The 18,122-nt window shown below is 30.7% G+C and overlaps 3 protein-coding genes across 4 annotated transcripts; 1 reads left to right on the top strand and 2 right to left on the bottom strand.

Moving 5' to 3' along the window:
- Positions 1-2,299: 2,299 nt before the first annotated feature.
- LOC110637952 (H/ACA ribonucleoprotein complex subunit 4) lies at positions 2,300-4,549 on the bottom strand. The gene has a single exon (XM_021788338.2). The coding sequence runs from the start codon at positions 4,371-4,373 to the stop codon at positions 2,523-2,525; it is 1,851 nt and encodes a 616-aa protein (XP_021644030.2). The 5' UTR covers positions 4,374-4,549; the 3' UTR covers positions 2,300-2,522.
- A 1,140-nt stretch (positions 4,550-5,689) lies between these two features.
- LOC131175334 (NADH dehydrogenase [ubiquinone] 1 beta subcomplex subunit 3-B-like) lies at positions 5,690-9,292 on the bottom strand. The gene is made up of 2 exons (XM_058139103.1): positions 8,954-9,292; positions 5,690-5,939 (listed from the first exon to the last, which is right to left on the bottom strand). Exon 1 carries the CDS (start codon positions 9,199-9,201, stop codon positions 8,986-8,988), a length of 216 nt encoding a protein of 71 aa, XP_057995086.1. The 5' UTR covers positions 9,202-9,292; the 3' UTR covers positions 5,690-5,939; positions 8,954-8,985.
- Positions 9,293-11,204: 1,912 nt separating this feature from the next.
- LOC110637977 (2-C-methyl-D-erythritol 4-phosphate cytidylyltransferase, chloroplastic) lies at positions 11,205-17,717 on the top strand. 2 transcript variants are annotated; one of them, XM_021788367.2, is made up of 12 exons: positions 11,205-11,499; positions 11,607-11,683; positions 11,802-11,873; positions 12,725-12,780; positions 13,359-13,438; positions 13,638-13,720; positions 15,139-15,216; positions 15,489-15,557; positions 16,427-16,495; positions 16,581-16,627; positions 17,031-17,121; positions 17,324-17,717. In XM_021788367.2, the coding sequence occupies exons 1-12, from the start codon at positions 11,358-11,360 to the stop codon at positions 17,393-17,395; spliced, it is 936 nt and encodes a 311-aa protein (XP_021644059.2). In that variant the 5' UTR covers positions 11,205-11,357; the 3' UTR covers positions 17,396-17,717. The 2 variants fall into 2 exon arrangements, with proteins under 2 accessions (XP_021644059.2, XP_021644058.2); XM_021788366.2 differs by having other exon boundaries at positions 11,607-11,698.
- The last annotated feature ends 405 nt before the right edge of the window (positions 17,718-18,122 follow it).

Genomic DNA, 18,122 nt, shown 5'->3' with positions numbered 1-18,122 from the left:
AAATTTTTTGTTTTTATTTTACATTTTTATATATATGAAAATATCATATTAAATAAGAGTCTTTTAATTAAATATTTAAAATTTCAACTACAAAAATTTTATTGCATATAAAAAATAATTATTATCATTTTTTTTTACATTTAAAAATTTTAAAGTACTTAAATTTACAATTAGCATACTATATATCTATAAAAATGAATTATTTTTAGTTTAGTATTCAATTAGATTAAAAATGGTACATTATTTTTCTGAAAATTAAATATATATATATATATATTCAAAGTTAAAATTTTATTGGGCAATATCTAATTTTTACTAGTTTAAATTTTGATTTATGATAATAAGTATTAAAAACGAATGTAACTTTATTATAGTCGATTTTGTTTATAAAAATTTAATAATTAATATAATTTTAAATTTAGTAAATTTAATTATTAATATTCACTCATAAATACTATTTCAACCTTTATTTTTTTGTTATCATCACATAACTCATAAAATATTTTATTCAAATCGCATAATCAGTGGACCATAATTAATCTCAAGAAATAACATATCCACAAATTAGGTTATTTTATAATATAAATTTAAATAAATATATTCTATTATCTTATACGTATTTTATTTTAATTATATCATTTTTTACTAAAAAATATCCTTCATGATTAAAAGTAATTTAATCATATAATAATAAACTATAAAATAATTTAATGTATTTATAATTAAAAATAATAAAAATTAATATTAATTTACATATATATACTTATAATTAAAGACAAATTAAGTTTTATATATATAACAATCTTAATTGCTTATAATATATATAATTTTGTTGAAACCGTGTAATATATTTAAAAAAATTAAAAATGAAAAAAGAAAACGCTTATGTATAAAATCAGTTTATTGGTTTGATTTTGGTCTAATTTAATTCTTGATAAAGAATCAAAATCGAACTAAAACAGTAAAATAAGTTTACTTTGGTTTTGATTTGGTTTAATTTGGTTCTATTTAGTTCAATTAAGAGCCCAAAAACCGTCCATCAGGGAGAGAGTAACCGTAAAAATTATCACACCCGAACCTGATTAATATTACCAAAACCTAAAATTATTCCAAGCCTAATTAAAATTTACTCTGAACTATCAGAACCCGTCCAAAACTTTATTATTATTACTCAAAAAGACTCGAACCCGTTTAATTTTATATATTTTAATTATAATTTACATAAAAAATTATTTTATTTAATAATTTATATTTTAAAATTTAATAATTCCATAAAATATTAAAATTCTATTTTATATAAAATAAACTATATAAAATTTATAAATATTATTATTAAATATATATATTTTATATTTAACTAAATATTTATATATAACCGATATGTAAAACTCGAATTCGATCCGAACGCATCACCGGTATTATTTTTTAAAATCAAACCCGATTATATACTACCCATATATGTCATATTAAAGTTTGATCAAATTAAATATCTACAAAAACCTGACCGATTACCATCTCTACCGTGCGTTGCCATAATCATGTCATTAGACATCAATTTATTAAGTTAATGTTAACAGACGCCCCTAATGTGTGCTACATTTCATTTGTTACGGTTCATAAGCTGAAAGGAACATATATTTCGAACGAGTAGAACAAATAGGGGTGAACATTGTTACTTCTAAACTGAAAATCGAACCAACTGATAAAATTCAGATTTTTTTTTTTTTGAATTTTTAAAACTTTTAGCTAATTTGATTTGATCTCCATAATAAAATAACTGATTGAAATATTTCGATTTTTAATTCTGTTTGAACAAAATTCTACCCTTTTTTTTTTATCTTACTAAATTTTAAAACAAATCAGCTGAATACTGAGACTCACCCTTAGAACAAGGATGTCCCTAAGAACAGACTCGAAACATACACTTCTAATTTTAAAGAGAATGCAGGATGATATCTCTTACCCATAAACATTAAAAAAAAAAAACTAATTAAATTCTCACATAATCATACTTAATTTCTATTTCTTAAAAAGTAAAAATTTTTTGAAGTTCATTCTACACATAAGAATTGACTAAAAAGAAATTCATTGAATTAAATTGTTGTAAAAGATTCTAAATTCCAAACAGGGGTTCGTGATTTTGACTCTAGAAGTAGACAAATTTTGCTAGCTCTTTGATTGCAGATAGGATATGAAAGTTGGAAGGAAAGAGGAATGAAGAAATAATGATTTGTCCAGTAAATGCTGCAGGAAGAAGAGCATTGCCATGAAATTTCAATCCAGAAAGGAAAATAACCAATGCTCACGAAAACAACAATTCAATAGACATATAACATAGAATAATACAAAAATGTTGCCAAAAAAAAAAATCTATCTTGAAGAACAAAGTTATGGAAAATGATTGTCCTGAAACTGCATTAAAAAGATTACAGAAACTACCAAATTACCATTGCAGGTGCCATAACGTGAACAAGCACTCATTTAGGAATACCCATTAAATAAAAAAGCTCTTCAATAAAGGTTTACACTTCTTCAGCATCTTTGTCCTTCTTTTTCTTCTTCTTCTTCTCCTTCTTCTCACTTCTATCAGCCTCACCATTACTTCTACCATCATCAACGGTTGCAGCCTCCCCAGCCTCTTTGTCTTTCTTCTTCTTCTTCTTTTTCTTCTCAGACTGCTCTGGGTCGAGTGATCCAGCTTCACCTTTATCACTGTGCTCCTTTTTCTTAACCTTCTCAGTCTCCCTTTCCTCTAAAGTTTCTGCTTCACTGTCTTCTTTACTCTTCTTTTTCTTCTTCTTTTTCTCTTTCTTATCATCTTCACTTTCTTCAACCCTCCCTTCCTTTACTTTCTTCACCACAACTGTCTCTTCCTTTTCAACTTCTTCGACTTTAACTTTCTTAGCCGGAACTTGAACAGTAGGGCTATCAGTGCTTTCATCCAATTTGCGCTTGCGCCCCTCCCCATCTTCACCATCCTTGCTTTTCTTCTTCTTCTTCTTCTTCTCCTCCTCCAATTCTCCAGTCTCTTTCTTCTCTGCAGCAATCTCCTTTGCTGGCTCGCTTGCAGCAGCCATGCTAGCAACTGTAGAATCCCCTCCTGTGGGCAAAACCAAATTCCTCATCCATTCTTGAGGGGTATTCCCATTTGGCTTCCCATGCTTATCCAACTTCCCCTCTGCAATCAATTTCTTCTTCATCGAAGCCTTTGGTCCCAACCCCCACTTCCTTGGGTAAGTATCCCGATCCATCACAACCCTCTTAATCTTTGCCACGACACCATGATCACATGTAGCCATCACTGCAGTAGTCATCTCTGCAATCCCCAGAGCAATCGCCTCACCCTTGGTAGTCATCAGGACAACTTCCTCACCAACCCCAATATCATTCTCAAACCTCAACAATCCTGGAATCATCAGCTTGGCACCATAACAAATTGCATTCACAGCAGAATCCTTCACAACCAATCTCTTATAACTAGTCAAAAGCACTTCAAGAGGCATAATCACTCTCCTCAAATAGCTCTCATCCCTATAATTGTCATAAACCCATTGAGCATCCATCACATCATGCATAGTCACCATATTATCTCTCTCCCCCAAAATCCCAGACCTCACTCTCCTCAACTCCTGCATATGCCCACCAACACCAAGAATCAATCCCAAATGAACGCACATAGTCCTAACATAAGTCCCAGCTTCACAAGAAATCCAAAAAACAACCAAATGCCTATCTGGGTCATACTCCAACAACTTACTCTCATAAATTGTCCGAATCCTAAGCTGCCTTTTCACAGCAGAAATCAATGGCGGTCTTTGAAAAACCGCACCAGTAAGAGTCTCAAGCGCTCTAGCTACTTTGGCAACATCAGGCACCTTATCATGTAATCTTGCTACACAAACATACTCCTTTCCCGCACCTTGTTGAGATTTAACAAGGCGGGTAGCTCTATCAATACAAACAATCAAGTTACCTGTAACTTTAGGGTCCAATGTGCCACTATGCCCTGTTTTCTCGACCCTCAAAATCCGTTTGATCCAAGCAACCACTTCGTGCGAAGATGGGTTCGCAGGCTTATCAAGATTCATAACACCATAGCGGATGTACTCGGCAAGAGGACGCTTGAGAGGAGAGTAACCAGAAGGGAGAGGCGTGTAGTGACCAGTACGAACATTGAGGCGGTCGTAGTTCTTCAAGAGAATTGGCCATTGGGAAGTGTCAATTGCCGGAGTAAAGCTTTGGGGCTTGATCATGAAGTCTCCAGCGGCAGCATCCGAGCCCTTTGGCTTTGTATCTGGTTCGTCCATAGCTTGGGTGTTGTTCTTTTTCTTGTGCTTTTTCTTTTCTGAACGGGAAAGCTCAACTTCGGACATGGCTCAGTGTCTTTAGCTGCTATGGTTTATTAGGGTTTTTGTGGGATTTTAGAGGTGGCGATCAGAGCAGTAGGTTTTAAGGTGAAAGCGGAATTTATAGGGTTAGGGTTTTGGGGTTTTGGAAGAAGGGGCTTAGAGGGAGAGAAGGGCTATTTCGGTCGGGTTAGATCACTGATTAAATAATGACTTTTTTTTACTTAATCATTATTTAACCTCTTTATTTAAATAAAAATAATTATTTAATTTTATTATTTTAAAAAATATATTAATTAACTCTTATACTTTTTTATTTTTCAAACTCTTTAATTATTTTAAATATTAATTTAAATTTCATTTCATTTCTATAATTTAAAAAACATAATTATATAATCTCTCTTTTCAAATCTTTTAATTATTTAGTTTTCAAAATATAAATTTTTTAACTCCTTTGAATAATATATTGATTAACTGAAAATTTGATTTAAAATAAATTTAAAAAAAATTTTAAAAATAAAAATATAAAAATTAAATAATTAATTTTACTAAAATAAAAAAAAATTAAATAATAATTTTCTCATTGTCAAATGGGGTATGAAAATGCCCAATTTAACACTATTGTAATTCGTAAGGTTAATGGACTAATCATTTTTTCCTATTCAATTGATTAGACAAGCTTCCAACTTGAAGACTTCATTGATAATGTAATGTGTTTTTAATTCAAATTGCATTAAGTTGGTAAAGTAAGATTTTGATTCATAATTTAATATGTTTTAAGAGCATATTTGGTTTGAATAATTAAGTGTAATGTTATACCAATCAATGATATTTTAGTTAATTGAATTATTAAATTTATAATCTAAATATTTCATAAAAATACCACCAAATTTTTTATGTATAATTCAAGTGTCAATTTACAATAAATTATTTTGACTTAAAATTAGGACACATCATTATCATATTGACTAATAAATTTTAATTGATATGAAAATTATTTATAATTAAAAGATATAATTGTGCCATTTAAATTTTCTTTTTTAAAAAAAGCAATATTCTGCTTTGAAAAATTAAATTCCATATGTAAATAAAAGACAATTTTTAATTTTTACATTATAGAATTAAAAGGTAAAAATGTGATTGTTTTTATTCATTTGGCTCTAACCGAGACTTAACACCGAAGACTTTACTGTTTTGAAAACGAATCTAGTACATCTGAACTTTTTAGCAGGAAACCAAACAATTCCTAAAAAATTCAGTTTAAAGCTCTTTATATATATATATATATATATATATATATATATATATATATATATATTAAGGGAAATGTAAATGTAAACATGATGAAATTTTATCAGACCACAAATCAAAACATTATGCAGCATGATAGGGTTAACAAGTTAACATAATAGCCACGAAGCAAACTAAAAAACTACTGAACATCTCAAATACAAGTCCAATATCCAGACATACAGAAAGAAATTTATCAGAGGTTAAGTCTCAAATTACATGAGAACTTATTGATCGGAGTCACCAGGGAGGAAAAATATCATGCAGGACTTTCCAATCTCTGATATGCCAACAAATGTCCATCTGCACAATCAATCAGCTATCAGTAAAAAAATTGACATGGACCAAAAATATTTGCACAAGGATTGCAAGAGATAGAGAACTTTTTCTTAATCATATTTAAACTGTTGCATGAACTTTGTCCAATTCCCCTGTCAGAAAATGTTCCCATCACAATGCCAAAAAAAAGTCAATTTTAAATGGTAAAATTCTCTCTGAGAATAATGTCATAGCAGGCCAGATACCTTGGCAAAACTTTGTTTTAGCATCAATTTACAACTTTTGAACTATTAACCACAATGCCATGATGAAAGCCTTTTGTAAAATCTCAAATATAATTTAATGCAAAAAAATGTAAGCTCCTGAGTTAAAATCTTAATTAATTAAGATGTAAAAGAATTTAACCTTAACATATATCCTCCTCAGTTGGCATCAATTTATTGTAAAGAATATTATGTAGAATGCATTATAAGTCTACACCATATTTTATGCAATCCGATTCAAGGCAATGTTTGGGATTGTAATTCCAACTTTTTGGAAAAACACCATTTTAGATGTTGAAAAAAAACAATTAAAAAAATTGTCTAGCTATTTTTGAATTTTTATGACCAAAACATGTCAAATTTAACTTAAAACTAATTATCAACAGTCTCTAGCTAATATATTTAAGGTAGTGTTTTTCTCAACAAACACTCAAATAGCAATGCTAAGCAAACCTTAGGTTGCAGAAAAAAATAAACCAATTATTGACAACATTTCAATTTATACTCCAGGTGTCAAAAATATGGAATTGTAATTGAAACTTTTGTGGATCAAATATGTGCATGCATAGAAAAAATTATGAAACAAGTAAAATTAGTATGCTAATCAATCTACCACTTTCTTTTTCTCCATATCCAGGCATCCAGCTATGAAACTAAAAAAATTTTAAAAACTTGAACATAGGTGAAATAGAACATTTGAAATTGCAAAGTAAGTAAATTCATGGCTAAATTATCATTTTTGTGATACAACAATAAAACCCATGACATGATAAAAAGAAAATACACAATGTGGCACCACAAATTTTACAAATATTTATAAATTAGTTCCTTTTAGCACATCTGATTATAGCATTGATTACAAATGGAGGATCATAGCATCAAAGAGCTTAACTAACTAATTTTACCTTGGCCTAATGCATATTCGCACTCTTGTACTATTTGAGATTGACCTAGTGAACACTTGAACTACTTTTTTACTTGTTGAATTCCTAAACGCCAAAAAAAAAAAAAAAAAAGAGAAGATAAGCAAGGATATGCAGATTGTGGAGGAGGCTTACGATCAAGATACTGGTAAGAATTTGAGATTGTTGAAGAAGAAGACCAATAGAAATTTTAACAGTGTTGTCAAGAGGCGCCGGGGTGCTCGGGCAAGGGTATCCGGGCACCTTGCTTGGAAAGCCTCCAGGCGAGGCGCCTTCAATTAGGCACTACCTAGACGACCAGGCAAGGTCGAGGCGAGGTCTCACCAGGCACCCCAAGGCAAGAAAAAGGCAAGAAGTTGAAAAAAAAAAAGTTGAGAAAGAGAAAAACTGACCTATTTGTTTTCACCTTTAGGCATCTACACGATGACTAGAGAATTAGGATTTCGAGTTTGCATGATATAATGAATAAAATTGAACAATGCATCTAGAATTTTAAATTATATTACGTGCTTTATAGTTTTTACTTTAACATTTTGTGTTATTAAATGAATGCTTTTGATCTTAAAGCTTAAAACACATAATATATTATGAAATATGAATATGAAATTTGGCAATTTATTGATTGTGTAATATGTTAGACTTTTTTATGTTGTATATTTAATTATTTATTATTTTAGAATAAATTAGCACCTCAATTTGCTCAGGCAACAGAGGACCTTCTCGCCTTAAGGGCGCCTAACGCTTTTAACAACACTGGATTTTAGGACTAGGTTAAAAAACAGACGCAATACTGGCGTTTTTGGAATTGAAATGAGTTCAGCAGAGGACAAAGATGATGCCATGTTGACCTTTTTTTCCTGTGCTCTTGCTTCATCATGCATGATTACATGCTCTGTTCACTGTGCCAATTTGTGTTTAAATTTTAATGAGTTAGGGTGTTTGATAGGTTAAAAAAATAGTTCATATGTTAAATAAGTCAATCCCAAATAGTACAGAGGTGCAGATATGTATTTGGCCATTGTAAATTCTACATTCTATAATTACCAGGCAAAAAGCTTCAACAAGTTTTTAGCATGAGAAGACATCCTATATCGAATTCTGCAAAGCATCCAAAGAAATTCCATACAAACTACACAGTTTCCTAATTTAAAACACACAATACAACTTCACACGATGGTACATGATGAGGAAAGAAGCTATTGAAACTAAATCCATATTCAAGAAATCTTAATGTATAATTACCAAAAAGCAGCAATAAATGATGGCCATCTATAAGTAATATTCACACAACTGATGATGCTACTTTGGAGAAAGGCAAGAAACGCACAAAATGAGGGGAAAAAAAATCAGAGGAACAAAAACAGATTCACGTATAAAAACAATCTTGATACCCAAAAGAAGGAATCATAGCCACCAGCACCATTGAAAGAGTACCAAACCCCAGAAAAACAAAAACATTCCCGTTTCACCAAAGCCAAATAGCCAATCACAACATCTATTCCAACCACGACACTGAATAAATTGGCGAATTAGAAAGGCACCTTTTCAAACGAGCTCTTATTTAGTGACAAAATCACCAAAATGAACGGTGGCCATTAGAAGGACCCAATCACCGAACCAATCACAGAGTCGAAACAACAAAAAAGGAAAATATTAAGTTCGATAAAAATCGCAAAAAGAAGGACCTAGCAACTAACTAGCTGCAAATTACGATATAAACCTGAAAACCCACCAAGAGAACTGCATAATCGGCCAGTAATAAAACATCAAAACCAAAATTGATCTACTCCAGTGAAAGCAAACTAATCTTTTACGAACGCAGAAAGTTCAAGAAAATCGCAAATCAGCTAACCTGAGAAGCACATCAAACATAGATTGTTGCAATCAGTGAGAGTGAGAGGACGAAGAGGCGTGGTGGCTAGAGGAAGGAGCATAAAGCTTGTTGTAAACTTGTTCCCCAACAAGGTAGATGCCGAAGGCGACTAGGCCAATCCCAAGGCCAGGAACTGCATGACGGAACTGATTGGTGAGCATCGGATGCTTCCTCCATTCATCCCTTCTCCTGAAGAACTCCCCCGTCGTTCCCAATGGTTTCCCCATTTTCCGCAAAACTTTGTGAACGTGATCGATTCGAGGTCTCTGACTCCCTGTTGTTCTGGGTATGCCGAGCGAGTTTAGGGGCTCGCCGCTTCGCTCTTGTCATGTGGGCTTAAGAGTTCATAGTGGCCAGCCCATGTAAGGGATAAGCGCCAATTTCCTCATTCCATGTCAATTAGTCCAAAATTAAGTTTGGGCCTAATTATGTACTTATTTAATATTAAATTTATAGAATTAAATTTTAAATGTTATTAAAAAAGGTAATTTAAAAAATTTATTTTATTATTTTAAGATTTTTATAATTAAAATTTATAAAATTTAATTTGAAAATATTTTTTAATATTTATTAATTTATATATTTAAAAAAATAATTTTTTCGATAGTAATTTTAATTACAACTTGATACATAAATTCTCAAAATCACTTTATTAGAATAAATAGCTTATTAAAAAAGTAATTTAAAATTATATTATTATAACATTAAACACTTTTTAGAGATTTTAACCTATTTTCTTAAAACTCATTTAATTTAAAGTATAGAATTTAGAAAAGGAAAAGAAAAAAAAAATATAAACAAAAAGAAATTGATATAATTGAATGTTATGAAAAATAAAGTTAAGATTAGTGGGATAAAAAAATTAAGTGGTGATGTGTAATGAGATAAAAAAAATATAATAATAAAATTTGAGTTTATATTTATTATTTAATAGTCACATTAATTTAATTTTTAAAAATAAAAAATCATTTATATATTTTAAATAATAAAAATGTTTGTATTTTAAATAAATAATAATTGTCAAACAATTTAAACAAAAAAAATATTTAAGAAAATTTGATTAATAAAAAATATTTTTATAATCAAAAGGAAAATTAACTCATTTTAAAGAAAATAACTTCTTATTTTTAAAATGAAAATTATTTTATTGACTTTCATAATTTTATTAAAAAATAAAAGTAATTATATATACATGATATAAAGACATACTTTTAATTTAATATTGTAATTAAATAATAAAAAATATTTTCATCTTTTTAAAAAATAATTTTCATAAAATATAAATTATTTTTTATATAATAATCGAAGCTTAAGACTTAAATTCAAAACTTATAATTTTAGAATAATTTCAATACCATTAAATTAAATTCATTAGTTATATTTTCAATTTTTTTTACACAATAATTTATAATTATTAAGATATTATTTGAATTAATTTCTGTATCATGTTAAAAATAAATTTTGTTGATTTTTAAATTGTATTCCTAATTTGTAAGCCGATGATGATCCAATAGGTCAAGTCCAAATGTGACTCGTTTTTATTTATTTGATTTTACTAAAATTGTTTAATTTAATTGAAATTTTTTTAAAGATATGTCAAGTTTCAATTAATTCTTTTATTTACTAGACTAATTTAAGTGATTTAATAAATTTTAAATTTTTAAGTAAATTTATATTTGCTAATTATTTTTATTTTTATCAATTCTCATATAATTTAATTAAAAATAAAAATAAAAAAGTTAAAACAAAACTTTATTTAATTTGTGAAATAATTTTTTATTACATAAAAAATAAATTAATGGTAAAAAATATTTAAAAAATGTATAAATGATTATGTGGAAATTTATTCAAATACTTTTCATATAAATGATTTATTCAGAAAGAAATCTATATTTTCATGAATTTTAGTAAAATTTTACAAATTTAATCTGAAAAATAACAATAAAAAATTAAAAATTCAAGAACTCTATAATAAGAGTATCATGATTATTCCATTATTAAAAACAAAATGGAAGCATTGGGATGGGAATCCTAATATATTCCTAACTAGATGATGAATATGGACTCAAGAATTTGCCCTCAGCTTTGGATGTACAATGTTGACTGATTTGCTTTGATCTGTGAAATCATTTTTGAATGTTCATAGACAGCAAAATAAGATTTCACAAATGGAAGTTTTAATATATATATATATATATATATATCTCACAGGGGTAATTGGTTAGATTGCTCTTGTTACCACTTAGCGGCCACAGGTTCAGCTAGAATTTTGTCTGCACTTAATTCCCTTTCTCTCTTTGCTTTGTTCTATAAAGCCAAAGAAAGGGAGAGAGAGAGAGAGAGAGAGAGAGAGAGAGGAATTTGGAGTCTGGGAGAGATAGAGATGGGCCATCATCTTCTTCGCATGAACCTTACATCTATCTCTTCTTCTGCTTCTTTCAAATCTTCTAATTCACTGTTTCCATGTAATCATCACCAAATTCCCTCCAATTCTTTTCACTTGCTCTTTCACTCTAAATCCTCAGGCAAGCGGATACCTCCCCTTTTCTTTTCTTTTATGTAATTAATCAGAGTTCTTGATTAGGTTTTTTATTTAATTTTTGTTTTTTGATCTGGGTTTTGTTTGTTGCAGGCCATAAAATCTCTTGGATCCAAAAGCTGCCCAGAATTGTGACTACCTCTGTCAAGTGCTCTGCTAAGATTGAAAATGCAAGTGTTATTCAAGTTAGATCCTGTATATGTAAATAGTACTAGTGTGATTTGCTTCTTATTATATCTGTGCATTAGTTGAGCATAATTGTTTACAGTCCACATTCTTGGTGTTCAGAGCTCTGCAGCTGTGAAAGAAAAGAGTGTTTCGGTCATTCTGTTGGCTGGAGGAAAGGGCAAAAGAATGGGTGTATGTTCTTTGTCATTAGCCTTTAATTCTTGTTTTATACTATGGCATTTTAGCAAAGTTATATCCATTCCATCGCCCTTTTGTGTTTTTCAGTTGTACTCGCATGTTGCACCGTGAATGACCATATCCTTAAATTGTTCTATAAAACAAAAATGCTAATGCAATGATTCAATTCTGATGGCTACTCTAAAGTTAATGCAATGGTGTAATGGGACTAGCTTGATGAATATACATGTTCTTGCTTATATGTTGGGGTTCAGATTCAGAGAAAAACAAAAGCTTGGGGATTCATAAATTGAACTGATGTTGTATGTATGGATATTTGAGGGTTCAAAAGTGGTTATTTGGTGGCTGGAATATTGGGTTTCATTGCAGGATTTATTAGGCCAGCATTGAGATCTAGGATTTGTATGACTGATTTGATTATTGGAGGAGGAATTAGAAACATATGTGGGAATTGGGTTTATAGTGGTCTAATGATGGGATGAGCTTAGGTTAGAATGAGGGAAAGGTCGAATTTGATGGTTATTAGTTGCTGTGGTAGTACTTGGTTCACAGCAGCAGGCAGCCTTTGAAAGAAAGAGAATTAAAGAAAAAGAAAGCGATAGAGAGGGAAGAGGAAAGAAATCACACTATACACTCATGGCTTCCCAAAAAAAAGAAGAAAAGGATAGTATTTTGTTCTTGTGTTTAATTGTAGGTGTCTGTTATTATGTGATTATATGGACAATTGTTTGAGTATAATGCAAGTACATATTTTCTTTTACATTACAAATTGCCACTTTCTTTATTATCCATAGTTACTTATTTTCATCTTCCAGATGACAGTTTTGTTATCTTTGTGCGAATAGGCTAGCATGCCAAAGCAATATCTACCCCTGTTAGGCCAGCCAATTGCTTTATACAGGTAAATGGCAGCAACTTATATCTAAATATACCATTCAGATTATTGAGAAAGCTTGGAATCATTCTAAAGGACTTGTGGAAACTAAATAACCTAAAGTTTGGGAACAAATTATCATATTAAACTTTAAAAAGAATGAGATACATAGATTTATGGGTCTCTTAGAAGGTAATGAGTGACATGCATGGATTTATAGGGTCTCTTGGAAGATAATAAGTTTGATTGGAAAATAGATGTATTAATTGAAATATTGTTCAACCAGAACATGAATAATTGAATGCAATCAGATGGTTCTTTTTATTAGAAACACTGATAGATTATTTAGATTTTGTAGCATGCCATGTTATTGCCACGAGCAGTTAGTTATGATGTGGGAGTTCTCCCTGTTGGGACTACCAATTTAGGTTTCCTTGTGTGGATGGATAATATTAGTTTTCTACAATATTGTTTCCTCTGAGACAATTTGACCTGGTTCATGTCTGTATAGTTTTTGGTGCAAAGATCCCTGTGACGGCCTTCATAAATCTAACTTCAACAACAGTATGATTGCTTATGAAAACAATTCCATTATGTGTTGGCAGTTTCTACACATTCTCAAAAATGATTGAAGTGAAAGAAATTGTTGTAGTCTGCGATCCATCCTACCAAGACATTTTTGAAGGTTCCAAATCTCTCTTTCTCTTGTTTCCTTTCTTTTGTGTGAGCTCATCCCCATATGTGCAGGCACATATATATGCGCACACTTGTTGGTATACGCATGTGCTTGTGTGATTGGCTTCCTTTACATGACATGCATTCTGCTTTGGTTTTCTTAAACCTTTTTATTTTAAGAAATTTAGACTAATTTATGATCTTTTCAGATGCCAAAGAAAATATCAATGTGGACCTCAAATTCGCACTGCCTGGGAAGGAAAGACAGGATTCTGTCTACAGTGGCCTTCAGGTGCCTGAGCAATCTTTCCATTTAATGTTTTTTCTCTTTCTCATGATATGCTTGTCATTGCTTTTATCTTATGCTCAATGATGATCTTCTGGCATGTATTTAATTACTTTCTTTTCATGTGTTAAAATCACTTCTAAATCTTGGGTTTGAGGGGCAAATGTTGCAAAGCATGAAATATCAATTGTAAAATGTTAAAGATCGTTCCCTTCCTCAGCTTCTGTTAGGGCAAAGGCATCTAGCTGTTTATAAATACAAGTAGAAAAAGGAAGACAATAGAGGCAGATAAGAAGAAGAGTAAAGGAATATCTAAAATTTTCATTGTGGAAACCTAAGGAGATTAGTGACATGATTTGTGCTTAGTTGTTTTACTTTGAATATATGATATGACTTAACATTCTTTTTAATTTCATTTTTATCACAATGCATAAATGGTGATGTGGAACTTATTTTTTGAATGAAAACCTTGATGTCGGCATTTACTTGTTTTTGTGGAATGTAAATATTTTTTGAACTAGCACCTTACTGCTCTTGAGTAGGTGTCTAGTGCCCTGGGCAATTATGGGTAATGGCACCTGAAATGCATCTTTTATTTTGACAACATTTTATGTTACTCGGTGTTTGTTTTGATCTTCTTTCTTTCCTTCTTTTGTTATAGAAAATAAGACGTATTAAGATTAAGAAGAGAGAGAATTGAAATATTATTGCAGGAAAGGAGGACTGAAAGGAGGACTGAAGCAATAACAGAAATACACACAAAAAAAATCCTATTCTAAAACAGAAGGGATATGCAATCTTGTTGCATATCAGTTGGAAAAGCACCTTTACACAAACCATTCATGAAAGACTATAAAGAATGCAAAACAAGATTTTATCCATAATTTCAATGACAGAAGATGGTTCTTGAAAATTTTGTTGCATTTTACTCCAACTGCAAGCTATACAGGCAAAATCATGCATCAGCCAATAATATATTGTGCTTGTAGTTTATGTGGCATACATCAGCCAATAAGTGCATGGCTAATTGAGAAGAGCAAAAGAAAGAAAGACTAGAAGAGCACAGTGGAACCTCATATTCCTTTTTTCTGATCTTGTTTGTGAGTTTGGCTTTTTTTTTTTTGGGGCTAATCATATTGTTCAATAATGAATATTGTACTTAGCCTCAACGACACACAGTAATATATCTGCATATTCCCAGTTTCTAATTTGTTAGATGCATTCTTATGTTTGCAGTCCTATTCTCTAAAGTCAGACTATTTTTGTAATTGTTTGAATATTTTCTTAATTTCTACAGACCAGTGGGAAACAATAAGACTGTTAATAAATAATAAAAAGACCACATTGAATAAATTTATGAATAGTCAATATTGGTGTGAGGAAATGTTTGATCTTTAATCTTTATATTCCACTTTCCTCTGCAGGAAGTTGATTTGAACTCTGAGCTTGTTTGTGTCCATGACTCAGCTAGACCTCTGGTGTCATCTGCAGATGTAAAAAAGGTTTCGATCGGAATTATTTTTTTTGCGTATCTGGTGATTTGGCTTCGGCTGTTTCTCTTAACTGTTTATACAGCACAAGTTTATAGATATTATTAAGGGTCATGTTATAAGTGATGAAAGAAAGTAATGTACAAAGTTTGCCTTAACGGCTTCAAAATCACTCGCTGACCTATAACTTTCAAGGGTATAACATTAGTTATCCTGATTTCATATGAAGCTTCCATTTTTTTTCCCACCCTTTTCCAAGTTAAAGGGTCATTACTTGCGGTTAGGTCATTGAAGATGCTTGGATGAATGGAGCAGCTGTGCTCGGTGTTCCTGCTAAAGCTACAATTAAGGAGGTATGTGGATTAATCATTAGAAGTTAATACCCTTTGCTACTGAATTTATCATATTATGTTCTTTAAATTTCTATAAGCTTGAAAATTTATTTGAGGCATCAAATGGCAATATTTAGGCATAACCTGGGCATCATGGTCTCTGTAGACCATAATATGTAGACTATTATTTGTTCCTAGTTCATGTATTTATTTCTTTCAAATATTCTTTACTGGAAATTGGTGCTGTAGAAAATTTTGCAGGTAAATCAATTAATCTCAAGGAAGCAACTGGTAACACTTTGTTAAAAAAAAAAAAAAAAAAAAAAGAGTTTATTAATCAAAATGCATGGTCGTATTTCTGGATGTCTACAAGTACTAACATTAGCTTTGGTGCCTGCAGTTCAAGTATCTTTTTGGACATAAGTGAAAATGTTTTTTTTTTTAATTTATTTTCTTTAGGCTTTTCATTCTGCATTCTACATGTGATGTACTCCTAAATTCTTTTATCGTTATGTTTAACTCTTTATTCATTGTGTGAGAGCATTAAAGAGCTCTTCTGGAAGGTGTAAAAGAGCAGTATCATAGCACCATTCCTGGTTGCCTATATTACCTGATCATGCCTTCAACCGACAGTGAGTATTTAATCCAATGCCCGCTATTAAATCTGTCAAATTCTCTGACCCGGAGAGTGTGGATGAGAGTCGGCAAAGATCCATGTTGCGGACTTGTTGAGCTTGGGTTGCCTCAACCAAAATGACTTAAGCCAATCTGTCTCGGCTTCCCCTTGCTATATATTTCCTTGTTTTTTCTTCTTTGTTACAGATGTGGGGCATCCAACACATAATTCTTTTGCTGGATTATTTTATAATTCATTTCCTATCTCTTTGCAGGCAAACAGTGAATCTTTTGTAGTGAGAACTCTTGACCGCAAAACACTTTGGGAAATGCAAACCCCACAGGTTTACTGTTGGAAGAATTTATATTGTTGAAAGGAATTCGAATACTTGAATACCTGTTTAAGTTGGTTTTTTTTCTTTTGTACAGGTGATTAAGCCTGATTTGCTTAAAAAAGGCTTTGAGCTTGTGAACAGGTATTTATGCTCTTACCATCTGTTTGTACAGATTCTTTCCAGTATGCCATATTCAGGAACTATTTTATCTATGTTGACATTGCATTGACAAATCAGAGAAATCTTTTATATCAATACCTGGATCTATTGTTAGAATGTTTTCTGAAATATGGACATATTCTGTGATCTCACAACAATGTTGTGGTATATGATTAGGTGCCAAAATGTGCTTGGAAAAGAAAATCTGTTTTGGTAGTATTTCATATGAGGCCCCAGGCACATTAGCTTAGGTTAATCATTGCATTGTGGAAATATTCATGAAACACTGCATTTTGTCTGAGGTTTTGTCTATTTTCATTATTTGTCTATTTTCATTAACAAATTCTAGATGGTAAACAGATTCTAACGTGGTATTTCTCTACAGAGATGGTCTTGAAGTCACTGATGATGTCTCTATCGTGGAACACCTTAGACATCCCGTATACATTACAGAAGGATCTTACACGAACATCAAGGTATTGCAACTATCTAATCCGTGAACCTTTACCTGAGATGTAGTTATAATGCAGAACAAGTAGTCTGCAGTTTAGTGATACATTTGTTCTTAAAAATGTCAAACATCCCTTTTCTTTGCGATATTTGAAACGAATGAATAAGAGAAACTAGTTTTGTTCCATTTCTATCACAAATTGATTAGCTAATTTCTTTGATTTGCAGGTCACGACTCCTGATGATTTGTTACTTGCTGAGAGAATTTTGAACTTGAATTCTGAAGAATCTTCAAAGTAGGCTTGTATTTGGTTTTTGCATTCTATTGTTGCTCCATTCTATATCTTTCAGAATGAAAAGACAATATTTTCTTCTCTAATTTTAAAGATTTTGCTGCATTTGAGGTCTGATAAAAGACGATAGCAGATCTTGCAATAATAATATTCTATTAGGCTCATCTTCAAACCCAGATGAAGAGTTTGTAAGCTGCACAGCCACCGCCATATTATTTTAGGAGAAAATGAGATAATGATTTCTGCTGGTATGATTCTGTATTAAATGATTGAATCCAGAAAGAATTTTGTAGAAATTTTTAGTGAATTATGAGTCAATTTTTCTTGCACATGAACACAATTATCCAATATTCTCTATGTAGCAATTTTTATTATTTATTGTAATTAATACTATTGAATTAGTAATTCTGCATTCACAGCATCTTATAACCAGTTTTTTCAGTGTTTAATTAGTCTCAAATTAAAACCCAAATAAATTTCAGGGAATTTAAATTCAAGATAGAATTGCATTTTATTTTATATATTAAGAGTAAAATGATAAATATAATAAATTATTATATATGTATGTATTATAAAAGTTAGTTAAAATTATATAAAAATAAAATACTCAAGTAGGTTTATAGAATACTAGCATTATCATATTCCAAGCACCTCTGGATTCCATCATTACATTCTCCTTGTATAAAGAGAGCTGAACTCAATTAAAATTAAATTAATTATTTTGTAATTTAAAT

This window comes from Hevea brasiliensis, chromosome 17 (assembly GCF_030052815.1).
Source record: "Hevea brasiliensis isolate MT/VB/25A 57/8 chromosome 17, ASM3005281v1, whole genome shotgun sequence".
Taxonomy (NCBI): Eukaryota; Viridiplantae; Streptophyta; class Magnoliopsida; order Malpighiales; family Euphorbiaceae; genus Hevea; species Hevea brasiliensis.
This window is presented reverse-complemented; position numbering and strand designations above follow the sequence as displayed.